The sequence below is a fragment of the Olea europaea genome, chromosome 6, assembly GCF_002742605.1.
Source record: "Olea europaea var. sylvestris chromosome 6, O_europaea_v1, whole genome shotgun sequence".
Taxonomy (NCBI): domain Eukaryota; kingdom Viridiplantae; phylum Streptophyta; class Magnoliopsida; order Lamiales; family Oleaceae; genus Olea; species Olea europaea.
Window position 1 is genome coordinate 28,959,845 of NC_036242.1, and position 17,316 is coordinate 28,977,160.

The 17,316-nt window shown below is 34.0% G+C and overlaps 1 protein-coding gene across 3 annotated transcripts; it reads left to right on the forward strand.

The window, feature by feature from the left end:
* Positions 1 to 871: 871 nt before the first annotated feature.
* Positions 872 to 17,212, forward strand: LOC111396372 (inactive poly [ADP-ribose] polymerase RCD1-like). 3 transcript variants are annotated; one of them, XM_023022808.1, is made up of 7 exons: positions 872 to 1,017; positions 7,870 to 9,109; positions 9,485 to 9,726; positions 10,220 to 10,323; positions 15,722 to 15,904; positions 15,999 to 16,094; positions 16,884 to 17,212. In XM_023022808.1, exons 2-7 carry the CDS (start codon positions 7,995 to 7,997, stop codon positions 16,905 to 16,907), a joined length of 1,764 nt encoding a protein of 587 aa, XP_022878576.1. In that variant the 5' UTR covers positions 872 to 1,017; positions 7,870 to 7,994; the 3' UTR covers positions 16,908 to 17,212. The 3 variants fall into 3 exon arrangements, with proteins under 3 accessions (XP_022878576.1, XP_022878575.1, XP_022878577.1); XM_023022807.1 differs by lacking the exon at positions 872 to 1,017 and adding an exon at positions 4,927 to 5,074; XM_023022809.1 differs by lacking the exon at positions 872 to 1,017 and adding an exon at positions 4,929 to 5,074 and having other exon boundaries at positions 7,967 to 9,109.
* Positions 17,213 to 17,316: the final 104 nt, after the last annotated feature.

The following is a 17,316-nucleotide window of genomic DNA, read 5'->3' on the forward strand; positions in this document are numbered from 1 at the left end:
GACAAAATATAAAACACATATGAATATGCAAGTCGATTTATAATTTTGTACTTAATCTTCAATTTTTTCAATATTGAATTACACAAAATTTAGAAATATAATCTTCACATTCAACTCAATCATATCAACACTATCAAAGAATACAGGCAAAATATTTTGTATAACCTCGCATATTTCTTATTCAAATAGGAAATATACAATTATATTTTTTCTAAATAACACAATACTGTTACAATTGTAAAAATAATTTGGAATCCTTTTCTTATATCATGTAAATATTTCTAGAAATTATTTCAAAAACTTTCCAAAAAACTAAAATTCACACGTTAATAAAAATACGATAAATACAAAATTTGTACAACGCACGTGACTAGTTTGAAAAAACTTGAATTCCAAAAAATCGTTTCATTTGATAATAGACCCTTAAAACTACTCAATCCGACTTGTGTTCACCCTAGTAAAAGTTACTTAGTACCGTTATTATTTTAAAATAATCAAAAAGTAAATTACTTAAATATGTTTGAAACTAATCAAACGGGCTTTAAGTGAACTATTTTTACATTTAGCCCAAGCATGTTTCGCTAATCTTGAAATTTCAATTATAAGTAAATAAGTATTTTTAAAATAAGTGACTTATAAAATTATTGATCAAAATTTATAAAAGTTACCAAATAAGTATATTTATAAGTGGAAAAAAAAAATAATTTTAAGTTTGAAAATAAAAATAATTAAAGCTTACTCACACTTATTTTCCAAACGTGACTAATAGGGTTAAATTTGTAAAACTACATTTTGTCAGCCAATAAGAAACTAGAAAACAAAGGCGGTTTTAGTTTCTCTTTTATTATTTAATTATAATTCTAAGTTTAGGTAATTTTTAGCCGAACCTAGGGTTTGAAAACGAGAAGAAAACTCGAAGATGAGGATGTAAAAAAAAAAACAAAAAAAACAAACAATAAACAAATCAGTCGACTACTCTCTCTCCGTACATCAATAATTCTGTATTTTTTACTTCAGGTAATTCATTCCTTTTTCTATGTTTATGTATATATGTGTATATCAGTGGGGTGTTTCATTGTTAGATTTTTTTTGGAGGTTTATTGATCCGTGTGTTTGCATTTGAAAATTGGGTTCCTTTTTTCTATGTTTATTGTTGAAATGATGGCAGCGGGGAGCAATAGTTGCAGTTAATTTTTGATTTTATGTTAATTTTTTGCTGTTGATCGATGTACTTGTATAACTGCTACTTAGAAATTTATGAGTTTGCATGTTAGAGGGCATCTTTTATTTTTCATTTACCGGTCGACTTTGAAGTTGGTAATAATTATCGAGGGTTGATTTTGGAATTGGAAAGAGATTTTTTTGTCGTTCACAGAAAAAATGTCGAAATTATGATTCTATACTTTTATCAGACGACTACCGGAATTTATGAGTTTGTGGGTGTTCAGCACGAAATGATGATCATGATGGAAATTTTGTTTCCCCATGAATTTTGCTTTCACATAACGAACTTGCATTTTTTGTATTTGTTTTGTTTGGAAATGAACAATTAGATGTATTTAGCCAGTTTGCAGAATATCTATATTTGTTGCATGCAAATTTACGTTGAAAATCGTAAACTAAAGATATAGGCCCAAGCTTTCCTGTGTGTAACGCATGAAAAAAGTGAGCACTAATATAGAATTTATTAATTAAGATTAGCATATAAATTTCTAGAGTTGGCGATTCACTATGATAGTCGGTATAATTGCTGAACTTTTTTCCGTTAATGCCATGTGATTGAAAATTCCAAACTTGAAGCAGGAATTGCTTAATTAAGGCTAACACACTCATCTCACAGATATCAATATGTGTTGCACATGATTATTATGATTATTATTATATTTTTAAATTTAAACTTAGGCATTTACAAAGCATTTTTTATAAGCTTTATGAGGACATTTGGGTTACTATGTTTACACGCTGATAATATTTTTCATCCTTTCAGCGGTCCTCTGGTTGCTCTGTTTTTTTAGCTTTGTCACAAATTTGTTTTACGGCTGTCTTCCTGCTTGCTGTATAAGTTTGATATTTCACTAATTTTGGAGAAATTTGTGGACAATCGAATTTCCCAATCTTGACTTTTTGCCCTTTTAAGACACGAATTTTCATTTCTGACTATTAATATTTTGCACATTGAAAAGATGGTTTCTTTCTGCAGTATTTCAAAGTACTCTTTGAGAAACAAAAAAAATAAATTGCCTTTTCTACATGTTTTGAGATAATCAAGATCCAGTAAGACCAACTTCCTGCATTTGCAAATGTTCGGAGAAAAGTAAAGTGCGGAAAGTGAGAGATTGAACGAGGATATTGTAATATACGACTTCATAATAATTATTAATAGCAAGTGTAGTTTATACTATGCATACCATTTTCTCATTTAATGATGCTTTTACTCTCCATATCGGGAGCTTTATTCTTTGTAATAGATACTCTTGAATATATGAACAAAATTAATTTCTTCATTGCCATCAATTCTTCTCTCATTGTACCTCCTTTTCTTCTTTTTTACAATTGTTCATTGTCAATATAATATGCTCATACGTCAATTTGGTGTCAGAACAAGTTCTTTTCCTTTGGCTAAATAAATTTCATTCTCAAATCCAAAAATCAGCATTCCAACCAGCCGTTTTCATCTAATTCATACACACGCCGCACCCTTCTATCATCAAATCCCTATGACCACCTTTCATACACAACAACCTTTGAACAACACAAAACACAAAAAGAATTTATCTAGACAGCAATCAAGGGTGAATTTTTCCTCTTTTTAGCTCGTTGAAAAAAAAAAGGGAAAAATCTGAACAAATGCATCAATTAGTCCATCTTCTTTAATTTTTAAAAAAAAAAAAAAAAAAATTAAAAAAAAAAAAAAAAAAAAAATTCTCTTAGTACTGTGCGGAGAAATCAATTGATCTTTTCGAACTATGCGGAGAGATCAACTCTCTCCACATAATACAGAGTTTGGAGAGAAACTCTCCAGAGAGTTTGAAAGTGTTTCTCCAAACTCTCTGGAGAAACTCAACAAATATAATTTAGATTTCTTCAATAATTCTCAAAACTACTACAAAAGTTAATGTAAACATTTAGTTTTGGTGGATTCTTGTAATTAAATTTCAGTAAAAGAGGGCTAATAAATTTACAATAATATATATATATATATATATATATATATATATATATATATTTGTTTTACAAATAGCATAAAAAAATCTTTTTTATCTTCAACAAAAAAATACATTTAAAAATTAGCAATTTCATAATCACCTCTTTTTTTTTTTTTTTTAATTTCTGGAAATACAATTATAAAAAAGAAAATAATATTGAATTACAAAAATTAATATTTGTCAAATACGGTATCTAAAGACAATATGTGCAAATACGGTATGCTGTAAATGCGGTATGATACAAATACGGTATGCTATATATATGGTATGATACAAATACGGTATGCTATAAATAAGATATGATGCAAATACTATATACTGTAAATACGGTTTGTTGCATTGCATATACGGTATGTAAAGTGCATATACGATATGTACAAAAATCAATATCTGCCAAATACGGTGTCTAAAGATAACATGTGCAAATACGGTATGCTGTAACTACGGTATACTACATATACAGTATGATGCAAATACGGTATGCTGCAAACACGGTATGCTGTAAATACAGTATGCGTAAACACGGTATGTTGCATATATGGTATGTAAAGCGCATATACGGTATGAATGAATCCGATTTCGTCCACTCCAATAAATTTCAACATCGTATATGCTGTCCACCGTATTTACGACTTACCGTATATGCAGACAATTTACCCTATTTGTAACTTACCGTATATGTTACCTACCGTATTTGCGGCTTATCGTATATATCGCTTTTTGCATTTATAAATACCGAGAATATAGTATACCGTACATTCACTTATCCAATCAAATGTCAGAAAAAAATTTCAATTTTTTAAAAATTTCAATATAAGTATAAAATAAATATTAAAATATATGAAGGACAAAATATAAAACACATATGAATATGCAAGTCGATTTATAATTTTGTGCTTAATCTTCAATTTTTCAATATTGAATTACACAAAATTTGAAAATATAATCTTCACATTCAACCCAATCATATCAATACTATCAAAGAATATAGGCAAAATAGTTTGTATAACATCGCATATTTCTTATTCAAGTATGAAATATACAAGCATATTTTTTTTAGATAACACAATACTGTTACAATTGTAAAAATAATTTGGAATCCTTTTCTTATATCATGTAAATATTTCTAAAAATTACTTCAAAAACTTTCCAAAAAATTAAAATTCGCACGTTAATAAAAATACGATAAATACAAAATTTGTGCAACGCACGTGACAGTGACTAGTTTGAAAAAAACTTGAATTCCAAAAAATCGTTTCATTTGATAATAGACCCTTAAAACTACTCAATCCGACTTGTGTTCACCCTAGTAAAAGTTACTTATTACCATTATTATTTTAAAATAATCAAAAAGTAATTACTTAAATATGTTTGAAACTAATCAAACGGGCTTTAAGTGAACTATTTTTACATTTAGCCCAAGCATGTTTCGCTAATCTTGAAATTTCAATTATACGTAAATAAGTATTTTTAAAATAAGTGACTTATAAAATTATTGATCAAAATTTATAAAAGTTACCAAATAAGTATATTTATAAGTGGAAAAAAAAAATAATTTTAAGTTTGAAAATAAAAATAATTAAAGCTTACTCACACTTATTTTCCAAACGTGACTAATAGGGTTAAATTTGTAAAACTACATTTTGTCAGCCAATAAGAAACTAGAAAACAAAGGCGGTTTTAGTTTCTCTTTTATTATTTAATTATAATTCTAAGTTTAGGTAATTTTTAGCCGAACCTAGGGTTTGAAAACGAGAAGAAAACTCGAAGATGAGGATGTAAAAAAAAAAACAAAAAAAACAAACAATAAACAAATCAGTCGACTACTCTCTCTCCGTACATCAATAATTCTGTATTTTTTACTTCAGGTAATTCATTCCTTTTTCTATGTTTATGTATATATGTGTATATCATTGGGGTGTTTCATTGTTAGATTTTTTCTGGAGGTTTATTGATCCGTGTGTTTGCATTTGAAAATTGGGTTCCTTTTTTCTATGTTTATTGTTGAAATGATGGCAGCGGGGAGCAATAGTTGCAGTTAATTTTTGATTTTATGTTAATTTTTTGCTGTTGATCGATGTACTTGTATAACTGCTACTTAGAAATTTATGAGTTTGCATGTTAGAGGGCATCTTTTATTTTTCATTTACCGGTCGACTTTGAAGTTGGTAATAATTATCGAGGGTTGATTTTGGAATTGGAAAGAGATTTTTTTGTCGTTCACAGAAAAAATGTCGAAATTATGATTCTATACTTTTATCAGACGACTACCGGAATTTATGAGTTTGTGGGTGTTCAGCACGAAATGATGATCATGATGGAAATTTTGTTTCCCCATGAATTTTGCTTTCACATAACGAACTTGCATTTTTTGTATTTGTTTTGTTTGGAAATAAACAATTAGATGTATTTAGCCAGTTTGCAGAATATCTATATTTGTTGCATGCAAATTTACGTTGAAAATCGTAAACTAAAGATATAGGCCCAAGCTTTCCTGTGTGTAACGCATGAAAAAAGTGAGCACTAATATAGAATTTATTAATTAAGATTAGCATATAAATTTCTAGAGTTGGCGATTCACTATGATAGTCGGTATAATTGCTGAACTTTTTTCCGTTAATGCCATGTGATTGAAAATTCCAAACTTGAAGCAGGAATTGCTTAATTAAGACTAACACACTCATCTCACAGATATCAATATGTGTTGCACATGATTATTATGATTATTATTATATTTTTAAATTTAAACTTAGGCATTTACAAAGCATTTTTTATAAGCTTTATGAGGACATTTGGGTTACTATGTTTACACGCTGATAATATTTTTCATCCTTTCAGCGGTCCTCTGGTTGCTCTGTTTTTTTAGCTTTGTCACAAATTTGTTTTACGGCTGTCTTCCTGCTTGCTGTATAAGTTTGATATTTCACTAATTTTGGAGAAATTTGTGGACAATCGAATTTCCCAATCTTGACTTTTTGCCCTTTTAAGACACGAATTTTCATTTCTGACTATTAATATTTTGCACATTGAAAAGATGGTTTCTTTCTGCAGTATTTCAAAGTACTCTTTGAGAAACAAAAAAAATAAATTGCCTTTTCTACATGTTTTGAGATAATCAAGATCCAGTAAGACCAACTTCCTGCATTTGCAAATGTTCGGAGAAAAGTAAAGTGCGGAAAGTGAGAGATTGAACGAGGATATTGTAATATACGACTTCATAATAATTATTAATAGCAAGTGTAGTTTATACTATGCATACCATTTTCTCATTTAATGATGCTTGGTAGTTAACTCGTAGATACGCTAGTTGTAATGGAATGTGAGTCATCGATGTGGATTGCCTTGTTTTCTAGTAATGAATATTTAGTTAAACAGTATTTCTGATCACTTCCTTTCAAGAGAAATTTTGTTTTGGCTTTAAGCTTGTCTGGCTACTATAGTAATTATATAGTAGACAGATGTCTGTCTGGATGGATGTTTCAACAGGGCTTTGGTCTGGTTTTTAATTTGTCTAGTGGTTATAGCCGCTGCAAAAATTTTTATTGTTGAAAATATAACATGTGATGCCTTTGAGTCATGAAATATGAAATAATGACCCATATTATATAGAAGTCATTAAGAGGCCACTTTTTTCCTTTCAAAAAAACGTTTCATGCTTAACCATTTCTACTTCAACCTTTTTGTTTGTTGATCCAAACAACCTATCATGCCTATCGTCCTGGTCTACCTAGGAGATTGCATGCATAAATGTTTCAGTTAATGCAAATTTCGTGTGCTTCATGTCTTGGAAACCTTCCAAATAAATTACCAAGGATACAATTCACAGCCTTCTTGAACTCCATAGCATATGTATGCATTCCTGCTCTTGAGAATATGCTTATAAACAATTATCTCTTTCTTTTGTTAAGATAAAGTAACTACATTCTTTAGGTATAGAGATTTTACTTTATATGAAGGAATGAGAAATTGAGAATCATTAAGGTAGATAATGAATTAATACAATTGGTTATCCTATATTCTTGTAATGTCATTATTTTCTTAACAAACTTCCAATCACCAATAGTTTCTATTTAGGCTCTGTTGAGCCACATTTTTTTAAAATTAAGTTTTGTAATAGTGACTTTTTTGAGGATGTGTGGTTAAAAAGTAAGAAAATGTTTTGGTGTATATGCAAAATTGTTTTATTGGGAGAATATGTGTTTGAAAATGAGTTTGGGGAAAATGAGTTTCTAGAGAATGTTGCTCAAACTGGGGCTTAATAAATTTTCATTCTGTAATGAACATGCTAAAGTGCCAGGTTATTGAGTTTGCTTCTTTTCTTTCTTTCTTTCTTTTATTTTTATTTTTATTTATTTATTTTTTGTCTCCTGTATACTTCATGACCCATATTTACGTAATAACACATAAAACAAATATCTCTGTAGATGCGCTGCAACTCCATTATTGCAAGGATTTGAGTTCTAAAGAATGAAGTCTTTTACATATTGTTGCATATTAGCACCTTAGTTTTTCTCCATGTATTCTGGATTTATGGTTTAGATAATTGTTTTTACTGTGACTGCCCAGTATTTTTGGACATATTTTTTGATCATTAGTGATGAACTACTGTTATTGTTTAAATAGTTATTTTAGGTAAATGATGAAATTGTGTGTCATCTGCTAGGATTTGTCAACTTTTACCAATGGCTTTGTTTATATGAGACAAAATAAAGACCGAGATCTTTGAATTTGTCACCTTTGAAGTTTCGAGTGTGAATCAGGGGATTGGGATTGATCCAGTGGGTAGAAATGGAAGCAAAGTTTGCAAGGGTATTGGATAGTGGTCAACATGCTGTTGTTGACTTGAAGAGAAAGCGAGCGACCAGTGGGACCTGTTTTAAGGGGGATACTGATGTGGTGTTTCCTCTACGATCTACTGCCAGTTCTTTCATCCACAAGCTTGGCAAACGGAGGAAATTGAATGAATCTAAAAGCAATCATGGTTTTTGTTCCATATTCTCTGGGAAATCTTTGCTTAAATATTATTCGAACTTCAAGAAAAGTGGGCTTCCACACCGTTTAATGTATTATTACCATGGTGAATGGAATGATTTTCCCCAGTATATTGTTAAATCGGTTCAGAAAGGCCTTATCGCGAAGAAGACTGCTGTGGAGGTGGATATTAATGGTAATGTTGTTTTACTGGACTTCCTCCATATGATGCAGTTGGACTTGAATACTGGTGTGCATCAACCTATTGCATGGATTGATGAGAGTGGAAACTGTTTTTTCCCTGAAATCTTTGCTGATTATGACAAAGCTCAAGGGTCCCAGTATGAATTTGATGATGGTCACTCTGAGCACCAGGGACCTGAAAATATCAAGTTACATCTTGAGATTGAAATAAATGGATCAGATGCTTTTAAGTTGAAGGAATCTGTTGGGGAGTCAAATGTTAAGCAAATACAAGTTCAAGAGAATCCTGCTGAAAAAGATTGTGATGAAGTTAATAATAGTTGTACCAGGGTCTTAGCTGTGGAAGTTGATGAGAAATCTGAAGAAAATAAAGAGATGGAAGGAAAAATGGTCATGATGGATGATCACATACAAGGTTTTCTGGATGTTGATACTGTAAAGAAGATATTTTTCATAGGTATTGGCTCATCTGCCCGTGCAGAAGTGGTTGAAGTGCATCGTGGTTCAAGTACTACAATGGAAGCTCGGTTAGAGCTTTTCCAGAAACAGGTTGAAATTACTAAAAAGTACCGTGGGGATGCAAATGTCCAGTATGCTTGGCTTCCTTGTTCTAAAGGAACGGTCTCGGGTATAATGAAGTATGGGGTTGGCCATTATGAGCTGTCTAAAATTAAACGAACGTACGGGGTTGGGATTTATCTTATCCCCACTGATTGTGCAGAGATCAGGTGTGATGTAGTTTACTCTCTCTTTTCTCCACTGAATTATTTGAGATAACATGGAAATAAATTCAACGGCTTGGGCAGCGGTAGGTTAAATTTGTTGTGCTAATATAGTTATAATGAATCTATTGCTACATCATTTACTAGCTGGTTATCTGCATAATTTTTTTCAGGAGTTATTAGATTAAATGGTTGGCTATTGTCTTTCAGTTGGTCATCTTACTGACAAGAAACTACTTTCGTTTCTCCTCAAATATAGATGACTATTGATTATTAGTTACTTCTTGTAGCATGGAATAAAATACCTCCATCTGAAAGTTCGTGATTTAAGTCTTGTTTGTTTGATTTTTTCTTTTATTTGCACGATACTGTTACTTGCAGTGCAAGTTACTTTGATGTTGACGAAAATGATACAAGACACGTGGTATTCTGTCGTGTAATAATGGGAAACATGGAGCTTGTTCGTTCTGGAAGAAAACAGTTCCATCCCAGCAGCGAGGACTTTGATAGTGGAGTTGACAATCTTCAAAATCCCAAGTGGTATATAGTTTGGAACACAAATATGAATTCTCACATCTACCCAGAATACGTTGTTAGTTTCAAGATGGCTTCTGATGTTGAAGGTGATAGTTTAGTCTCGCACATTGATATCTCTTTATATTGTCTTTAAAAAATCATCTGTTGGGATTGATATTGCATCTGCAGACCTTATGTTTTCACTAGAGGTGTTTGTTGTAGTGTTCTCATCCATAATGAGGGTCCAAGAGTTGATTTTTTTTTCTTAATTTTGTAAAAGAGGTTAATGACCTATGTCAATGAAAAAAAATATAAGGTGCTGACAAGTTTCTATTGTTGAATAGTTTCTTTGTTTTAGAAACTTAACCCCCCCAGTTTGCAAGTGATGTGTACTTGCCCAAAAATAGAAGAAGTATAGCACCAGAAACCAGTAATCTTGACCTCGAGTCAGGCCGTTCATTTTTCATCTTATTAACCTTCGCAACGAGCTTATGAAATGCCATTTAAGTTTAAAACTTTTTTGAGTTTGGCCTTTCTGATTAATTTTCTCCTTTAATCTCTTTTAGCACTTGAGCAAAAATTTCGTTGTTGCTCGTACAGGACGTAGGGTTGAAACCGAGAGCAGGGTTGATGTTTCAGGGGTCAGTACTTGTTATGAAAAACCTCAAGCCCAGCTACATTTGGGTTCCCCTTCGACAGAATTGGTGAGTACTCTATAGCTAAATGCACATATACGAAACTTCATCACATCCTCAGCAAGTGATGTACGTTACTTTTGGGACACCACATTCCTGTGTACCCTAGGTTCTTAGTTGTTTGGGAGAAACTTTTACATGAACAAAATCTGCTGTTTTGAGAATTCTTTTTAGTTTTTGGATATTTATCTTCTTGTAGAATAATGGCTAGCTCTGGTATGAAGATACTGTGCTGTGAGGTTCTGTTCTTCCTTCCCAGATCCCCTGTCTCTGTTACAAGAGGGGAAGATGATGCTGATTTTCTTTTATAGAAGGATTTAAAAATGAGTATTTAAATTGCAGTTTGTTAAAAATAATTGTTTATGAATTGGTTCAACATTTTCAAGTAGACTTTAGGCATACATGTGCTTATTTCCAAAATAGATGATAGATCTAATTCTTAGAATAGATAGGATATTTGGATTGGTGTATGTTAATATGGGAATTTGTGAATTATTGTTGTTGCAACTCATGCTGACGTCAGTTTTGAAGCAGTACAGAGAAGAGGAGGATATATATATTCTTGAGCTGGAATTGCCTGATTGAAAGGTCAAAGAATTTTTGGAATATAAAATTGAGGAGACTTTCTTAATGATGAAATGAATAATGGGCCAGATGATACGGTCAAGCTTTTATTATGTAAAACATGACAATGCACCATGGATTTGCTGAGGTCTTGAAGCAGGTTGCAACGGCCTAAACCCGACTAGATTATCAATGTGGTTCGGTCATTAAACATTTTGCACCAGGCAATCTTATCTTCTTGTCACTCCATTCTTGACATGAGCATTGGAGGCACGCACTGGTTTCTGAACTCTGAATAGATTGAAGGTGATTAGAAGCAAGGCTCAGATTTATTGTCGGAGGATTCTACCGAAGTTGAGAGCAACCGAAAAAAAAATACATAAACAGTTTGGTGTTTACTATGGGGAAACCAACATCTTCTAAACTGCATATATTATTGAGCAGCTTTTATTGTTGGAATCACAATTCTATCGTACTTGCCAAATGACAATGTTGAATTTCGTACTTGGACAACACAACTAGAGTTATCTTGGCTTTACTTCAAGCAAATAATAATCTAACCCTTCCTCTTTTATTAGCATGAATGTGAATTTGGATCATCAGATCCTTTTAGCCTTGTGATATGGTGAAAATTGAGATCGATCTAGTGTCAAGATACATGCATGGATCCTTTTAGCAGCGTTGTCGTGACTAGGTGAAAATCAGATCTGTCATGGCATCAAGTTGGATGGTGCAATTCCTTTTAGCATTATGGTCCAGTGAAAACTGAGATTGATCCTAGAGCGCTTTTACTACGGGACTGGGAGATCATTTTGAGTCGCCCTTCTGGGCAAAAGGTTGCTGGTGTGCTCTAAGATTCAATTCAAGACAGCATATCGGGAAATTGATTGTAAACGAGGGCAAGGAAGAAGGCCAAATGAAATTGATGCTATTAGATTGTGGAAGATGGGATTTGATTACCTTTGGGCTTCTTGTTTGATCACAAGACTGTGATTCATCTCTTTGCCTGACATTCTCATCTGGTCCATGAGACGCAGGCTAGTTCCTATGCTTCTTGTAAAGGCACTGAAGGTTGATCCATGATGACACATAAGTTATTCATCATTTCAATGCTGAAAAGATTGCTAACTCATGTAAATCATTGGTTTGTTTCCAAGGTTTGGACCTAACCTCAGAATTAGGGAGCTTGTGTTGATGGAAAAAATACCCTCTTCTTATTAGGTAGATGCAGCTAAATTTAAGTGACATATCATGTGTCATTACATATTGGATTGGTCAGGAGTAAGATGCGATAGTTGATGAGCTATAGGAAGATCTTTTAAAGCTTAATATACGTACACATGTTTTAGAAGTAGGCGATGACTCTACAAGCATATAAACACTTCATTGTTTAGGTATTTTTAGTTAATATTTATGATGCATACATTATTTGCCGTGGATTAATTTGAAAGGTGGGTGCCTTCGTTAGTTTTTTTTGTAGGTCAACCACATTTGAGAATCACTTCGATTGGAGTTTATTTATTTATATTTTTTGAGCGTTGATGAGATTTTACATCTACGATTCTTAAATGGGAGTCATGAATTGAGATTAAGATGGTAAGCCTTTTACTGGACCTCATTTTCCGCAACTGTGGTGCTTCTTCAGTACCATTGTTTCTAAGACTCTTGAATGATACATGCAAGGTGTCAAACCCCTTTCAGTGAAATAACTATGGCACGGGCAATGCCTTGTCCCATCTTAATGCCACGGGCGGATGTATGGTAGATGCATGGGTGATGTGCACATATCAGGGATGGAAGCAAGACAAAGCGTTGACAATGGACGAATGTGAATGTAGTATATTGCATTCAGTGGGTAATGCAGGCATGCAATGTAGATTTTTTACTTAATGGCAGAATTGCATGGTTGAATTATTTAGGTGACAAAAAGCTGTAGGTAGGCAGGCACTAATGGAAATCAACTGACATGAACTAAAAGAGCAAGGAAGTTTAGGCATGTTGATGACACGTGAGGAAATAATTATTGGTAGGCAGTTATTTTCAGGCTTTTAGCAGGCGAAAATGCAAGCTTGGTGACTGTTTTCACAGTTTTTGTAGTACACCTAATTTTCTTGTCTTCTAGTTCAATTGGTCTGAGCGCTATCATGTCAAGGTGGTTTATTTGGCTTGCTGGCCTTCGTTGGCAGGTGGCAGCAAACCCAAGTAGTTATGGGTGTTAACAACATCATTTTTGCATACATTTGGCCCAGTGTTTAGGCACCAATAAGAGTTGTGTTTGGCTCTTCATTAAATATGAATTTCCTTTATTTTGTGGAGTAATAAAAAGTTGGAAAAAATTTTCCACATACACTGTGTTGCCTCTAGTTTCTGCTTTTCTATCATGCTACTTCAATTAGTTAGAAACTAGTTGTTTGTTCAAACAATGTGCACTTATGGGCTGACTGAAACGTGAAACCTGGGTGTCATTGCAAGCTGACTTTATTTTTTAAGGTTGAAACTATGTCAATTGGGATTAGAGCCTAGTTTTGGGCGTTCGGCTGAAACCAGGAGATGGCAAGCTAAAATTTAGAGGATCAGTTTGGTATATTAGAGAATTTCGTTGTGACCAGTGACTAATGATGCTATCAGTTTGGCAGCGCAGGCACGTGAAACGTGAAAGTTGCATGTAGTATTGAAGCAGGAATTTGAGACGTTTAATATTGAGACGAACAAAAATTTTGCGTACTTGATGAGATGTGATGGCTATGATGCAAATGTAAACTACTGGATGGGATGAATAGGGGGATTTCTTTGCATCTTTGAGATTTAAGGTACCGGAGCCAAAGTTCCTTTGATGGAGCCCGAAATGCTAGATTTGGGGAACTTTCTTTGGGACATGATGCAGTATTTCAAGGCTGCACACGTTCTCAAAGATCGGGTTGACATTGGGAGCATGTATGTGCCGAGCAGTCCGATTCTTGGAAGACTAAACTGCGGAGATTACTACAGAGTTGTAATTTCTGAAATTCTAAAGAAATCGTCTAAGAAGAATTTTTTGCTTGCAATACAACGAGGATTGCAAGGGAAAGGATTGAAGGAATTTTCTTCGTTGATGATTGACATAGAAAACATGTTCGAGGAGGATGGGCTCTTTATGTCTGGGCTGAAGATATGGACATAGGCCGAGTTGAAACTTAGGTTGTTAAATATTTGCCTTCTGCAATATCATTTAACGATACTTTGGTGGAATTACATTTGGGTGATGACGATCTGACTATGAGGAACCAAATCGATGAGAAAAATGGGGACTTTAAAAAAGAGGCTGAAATCTTGTGATCTGCCTTTAAAATTTGAAAGGTGGTGAATATTCTTTTAGACAATTGAAGAATTGCAATGGCAACTGCATTTGCACTAGGCCTGATCGTGCAAGGGAGTGCCCTAAGGTGAGAGAAGGTCAATGCTTGATGCTTGAATTGAAAGAGATGGAAGAAGCTGTTGGGGAATTCTTAAATCTGGTTGAATGCATTATTGCTGCAAATGAAAAGGGATTGTGATGTGCGTGGTTTTTTCTCTTGATTGTGTGAATGAGGTGGAGCTGGCATTTGATGTTGAATGCAGTAGTGTGTGTGCCAGTTCAAGGTGTGGGAGTGTTCCAATGGCATTGGTGTGAAAAATGCAGAGTTTGTGGGAAACTGTCCATTGAGGACGTCAGATTGGGGTAGGTTGATATGGGAGGTTTGTCAGACCCTTTTTGTTGAAATGGCTGTGGCACGGGCGATTCCTCACCCCATGTCAATGCAATGGACGGATGTATGCAAGATGGGCGGGTGATGTGCACTTTCAGAAGGATGGAATCTAGGCAACGTGTTGGCAATGAATGAAGGTGCAGGTGGTGTGCATATACAGTGGATAACAGAGGTCAGAATAATTCTGATTTATTTGATGGCAGCATTGCATGGCGAAAAAATTTTGATGTCGGTAGACAGAAAGCTACATGCATGCACTAATGGAAGTTAGTTGTCATGAACTAAATCAGTTAGGAGGTATAGTCATGCTGATGGCACGAGGTAATAACTATTGGCAGGCAGTTATGCTTGGCATCTAGTCAGCAAAAAATGCAAGCTTGGTTGGTGATTTAGTTGGTCAGTTGGCCTTGGTAGGTTCCAGCAAATTCAAGGAGTTATGGGTGTCAACTGCATCATGTTTGTATATATTTGGCTAAAGTGCTGAGGCAACAATCAGAGTTTTGTGTTTGCCCTTCACTGAATCTAAATTTCCTTTACATTGCGTAGTGGCGAAAGGTTGGAAAGAGTTTTCTTTTCGCTTTTTGTTGCCTCTAATTTCTACTTTTCTGTCCCACCAAGTTAAATTCGTTGGTTTGTCATTTGTACCAACAATGTGCATTGGTGGACTGTAGACTTTCTCAATTGGTATGGAGCTTTAAGGAAAACCAGGTTATCTGATTTTAGTATCTTCTCTTATACTGTGTGCAAATCATTGTGTAATTTTTCTGAATATCAACCACCTATGTCAGATGTGCTGGGTACCGTCAGACTGAAACATGTCTAGAGTGGATTATCTCATTGCCATGTTGAACGTTGTCTCCCTCATAATTGCCTATTTAGGAGTTCATATGCATGCCTTGCTGCAACTCTTTTGGTATCATCACTACGTACATTCATGATCTTTTGATGTACGAATATGGAATGATTGTGTGATAATTGTTTTTCCATGCATGCCTCTCTATAGCTGTCATCTTTTTTAGTTTGACGGTGTTTTGATGTCCTGTAATTTGGAGATTTTGAAGTCCTATATTTCATTTGCAGTTGTTGTCTTTAATATATTTAACTTTGTTTATTTTTAGGGAAGTGAATGTCATCATGTCTCAGCTGAAAGGTTTTTGAAGGATGCTATTGTTCCAAATCCGAGTTCATCAAGGGTTCCCAAGAGCCCTTGGATGCCATTCTCAATGTTGTTTGCTGCCATCTCACATGAAGTTCCTTCTAAAAATATGGATCTTGTAAATGCCAACTACGAGTTATTCAAGGTATTTTTTTTTTTATGCCTTAACTTCTTTCTTCCTGTCTTTAATGCTGGAGTGTCTCCATTTTGTTTTTTCTCATCATCTTGAAACGTGGCAGAATAAGAAGATAAATCGGGATGATTTTGTTAAGAAGTTGAGGTTGATCGTTGGAGATGCCTTGTTGCGGTCTGCAATAACTAACCTTCAGTGCAAGGTATGTTGACTTGTAGATTTTGTTTATGAATTTTTGGGAATATTTTTCTTATCAGCGTAAGGTACTCATTTGATGATTATATGTTGCTGTCCATGGTCATGTTCTCAGAATGAGATGCTTTGGGGTTTTCAATTCATTTCTGTGCTAATTGCCATACGAGGTCGTATTCAACATTGATGAGTGCATATTACTTGTGGATTGGGGAATTCAGATATAAATGCAAATGATCCCCAATAACAATGTTTTTGGCGCTCAATATAAATTTGGCATCTATGCATACGTTTGTAGTGGTAGGACATATTTTGTGATTGTGCACTTACAGCCCAAGCTTGTACATGCATGTTTCAACACTTAACTTGTGTGTTCCTATTTCTGTTTGTGCAAAATTTGACTGAAGTGTTTTTTATGTGATGAACATCATATGATTATCCTTGTAATCCTTGACCATTTTCTTCCAACAGACAGACAAGAAGCAGCAAAGCACCTAAGTTCATTTAGTACAAATTATCATAGATGGACTGTTAGATGTAGTGAGAAATGATACTGACATTTGTACTGTCCCTGCAACAGCCCCACAAATGAATGCTTCTCTTTTCTTTCTAGTCATATCTTCACCTATATTCTTTTATGATTTTTATTTACCGATCTTATGAACCAAAATTGTCACACCAATGTTTATAATAAGGTGGCATCATTCTGGATTTTTATCTGAAAATTATTTTTGATATATTGTGGTTGGAGTTGTGCGGTTTCTCTTGTAATGATATTGCTGTGTTGCAACCCTTGCAGAAACAGAGAAATGGCGGCATCTAAGTAAAAGGAAGGAAATTTAGGCAGCCTTTGAATGACGATAAAACAACGAAGCGTTCTGTGTATATCAACTGTTTTGATTGTTGTTGCAGAATGTGTAAAACTTGAAGTTGCAGTGAGGGTTGAATAGTTTAGTTCTTTCAACTTGGAACTCTTTCAAGTGTTTTGCTTGCTTTTGTTCAGTCGGATGTAAAATGGATGCTAAAAAACGAAACTTAGTTTGCGACAGTTTCTGTCTTCAGAGTTACTAACTTGTCATCTCTCTCCATTCCATCTCCCCCCAGGGTGGCTGAAGATCAAGTGCTTTATTCTTCAATATTTTTGTGGTTGCCTGAGCGTTTCGCTTGGTATTGAGAGCCAAGCAACAACTTGAAGCCCCTTTTTATTTAATGATGAAACAACAATATTGGGA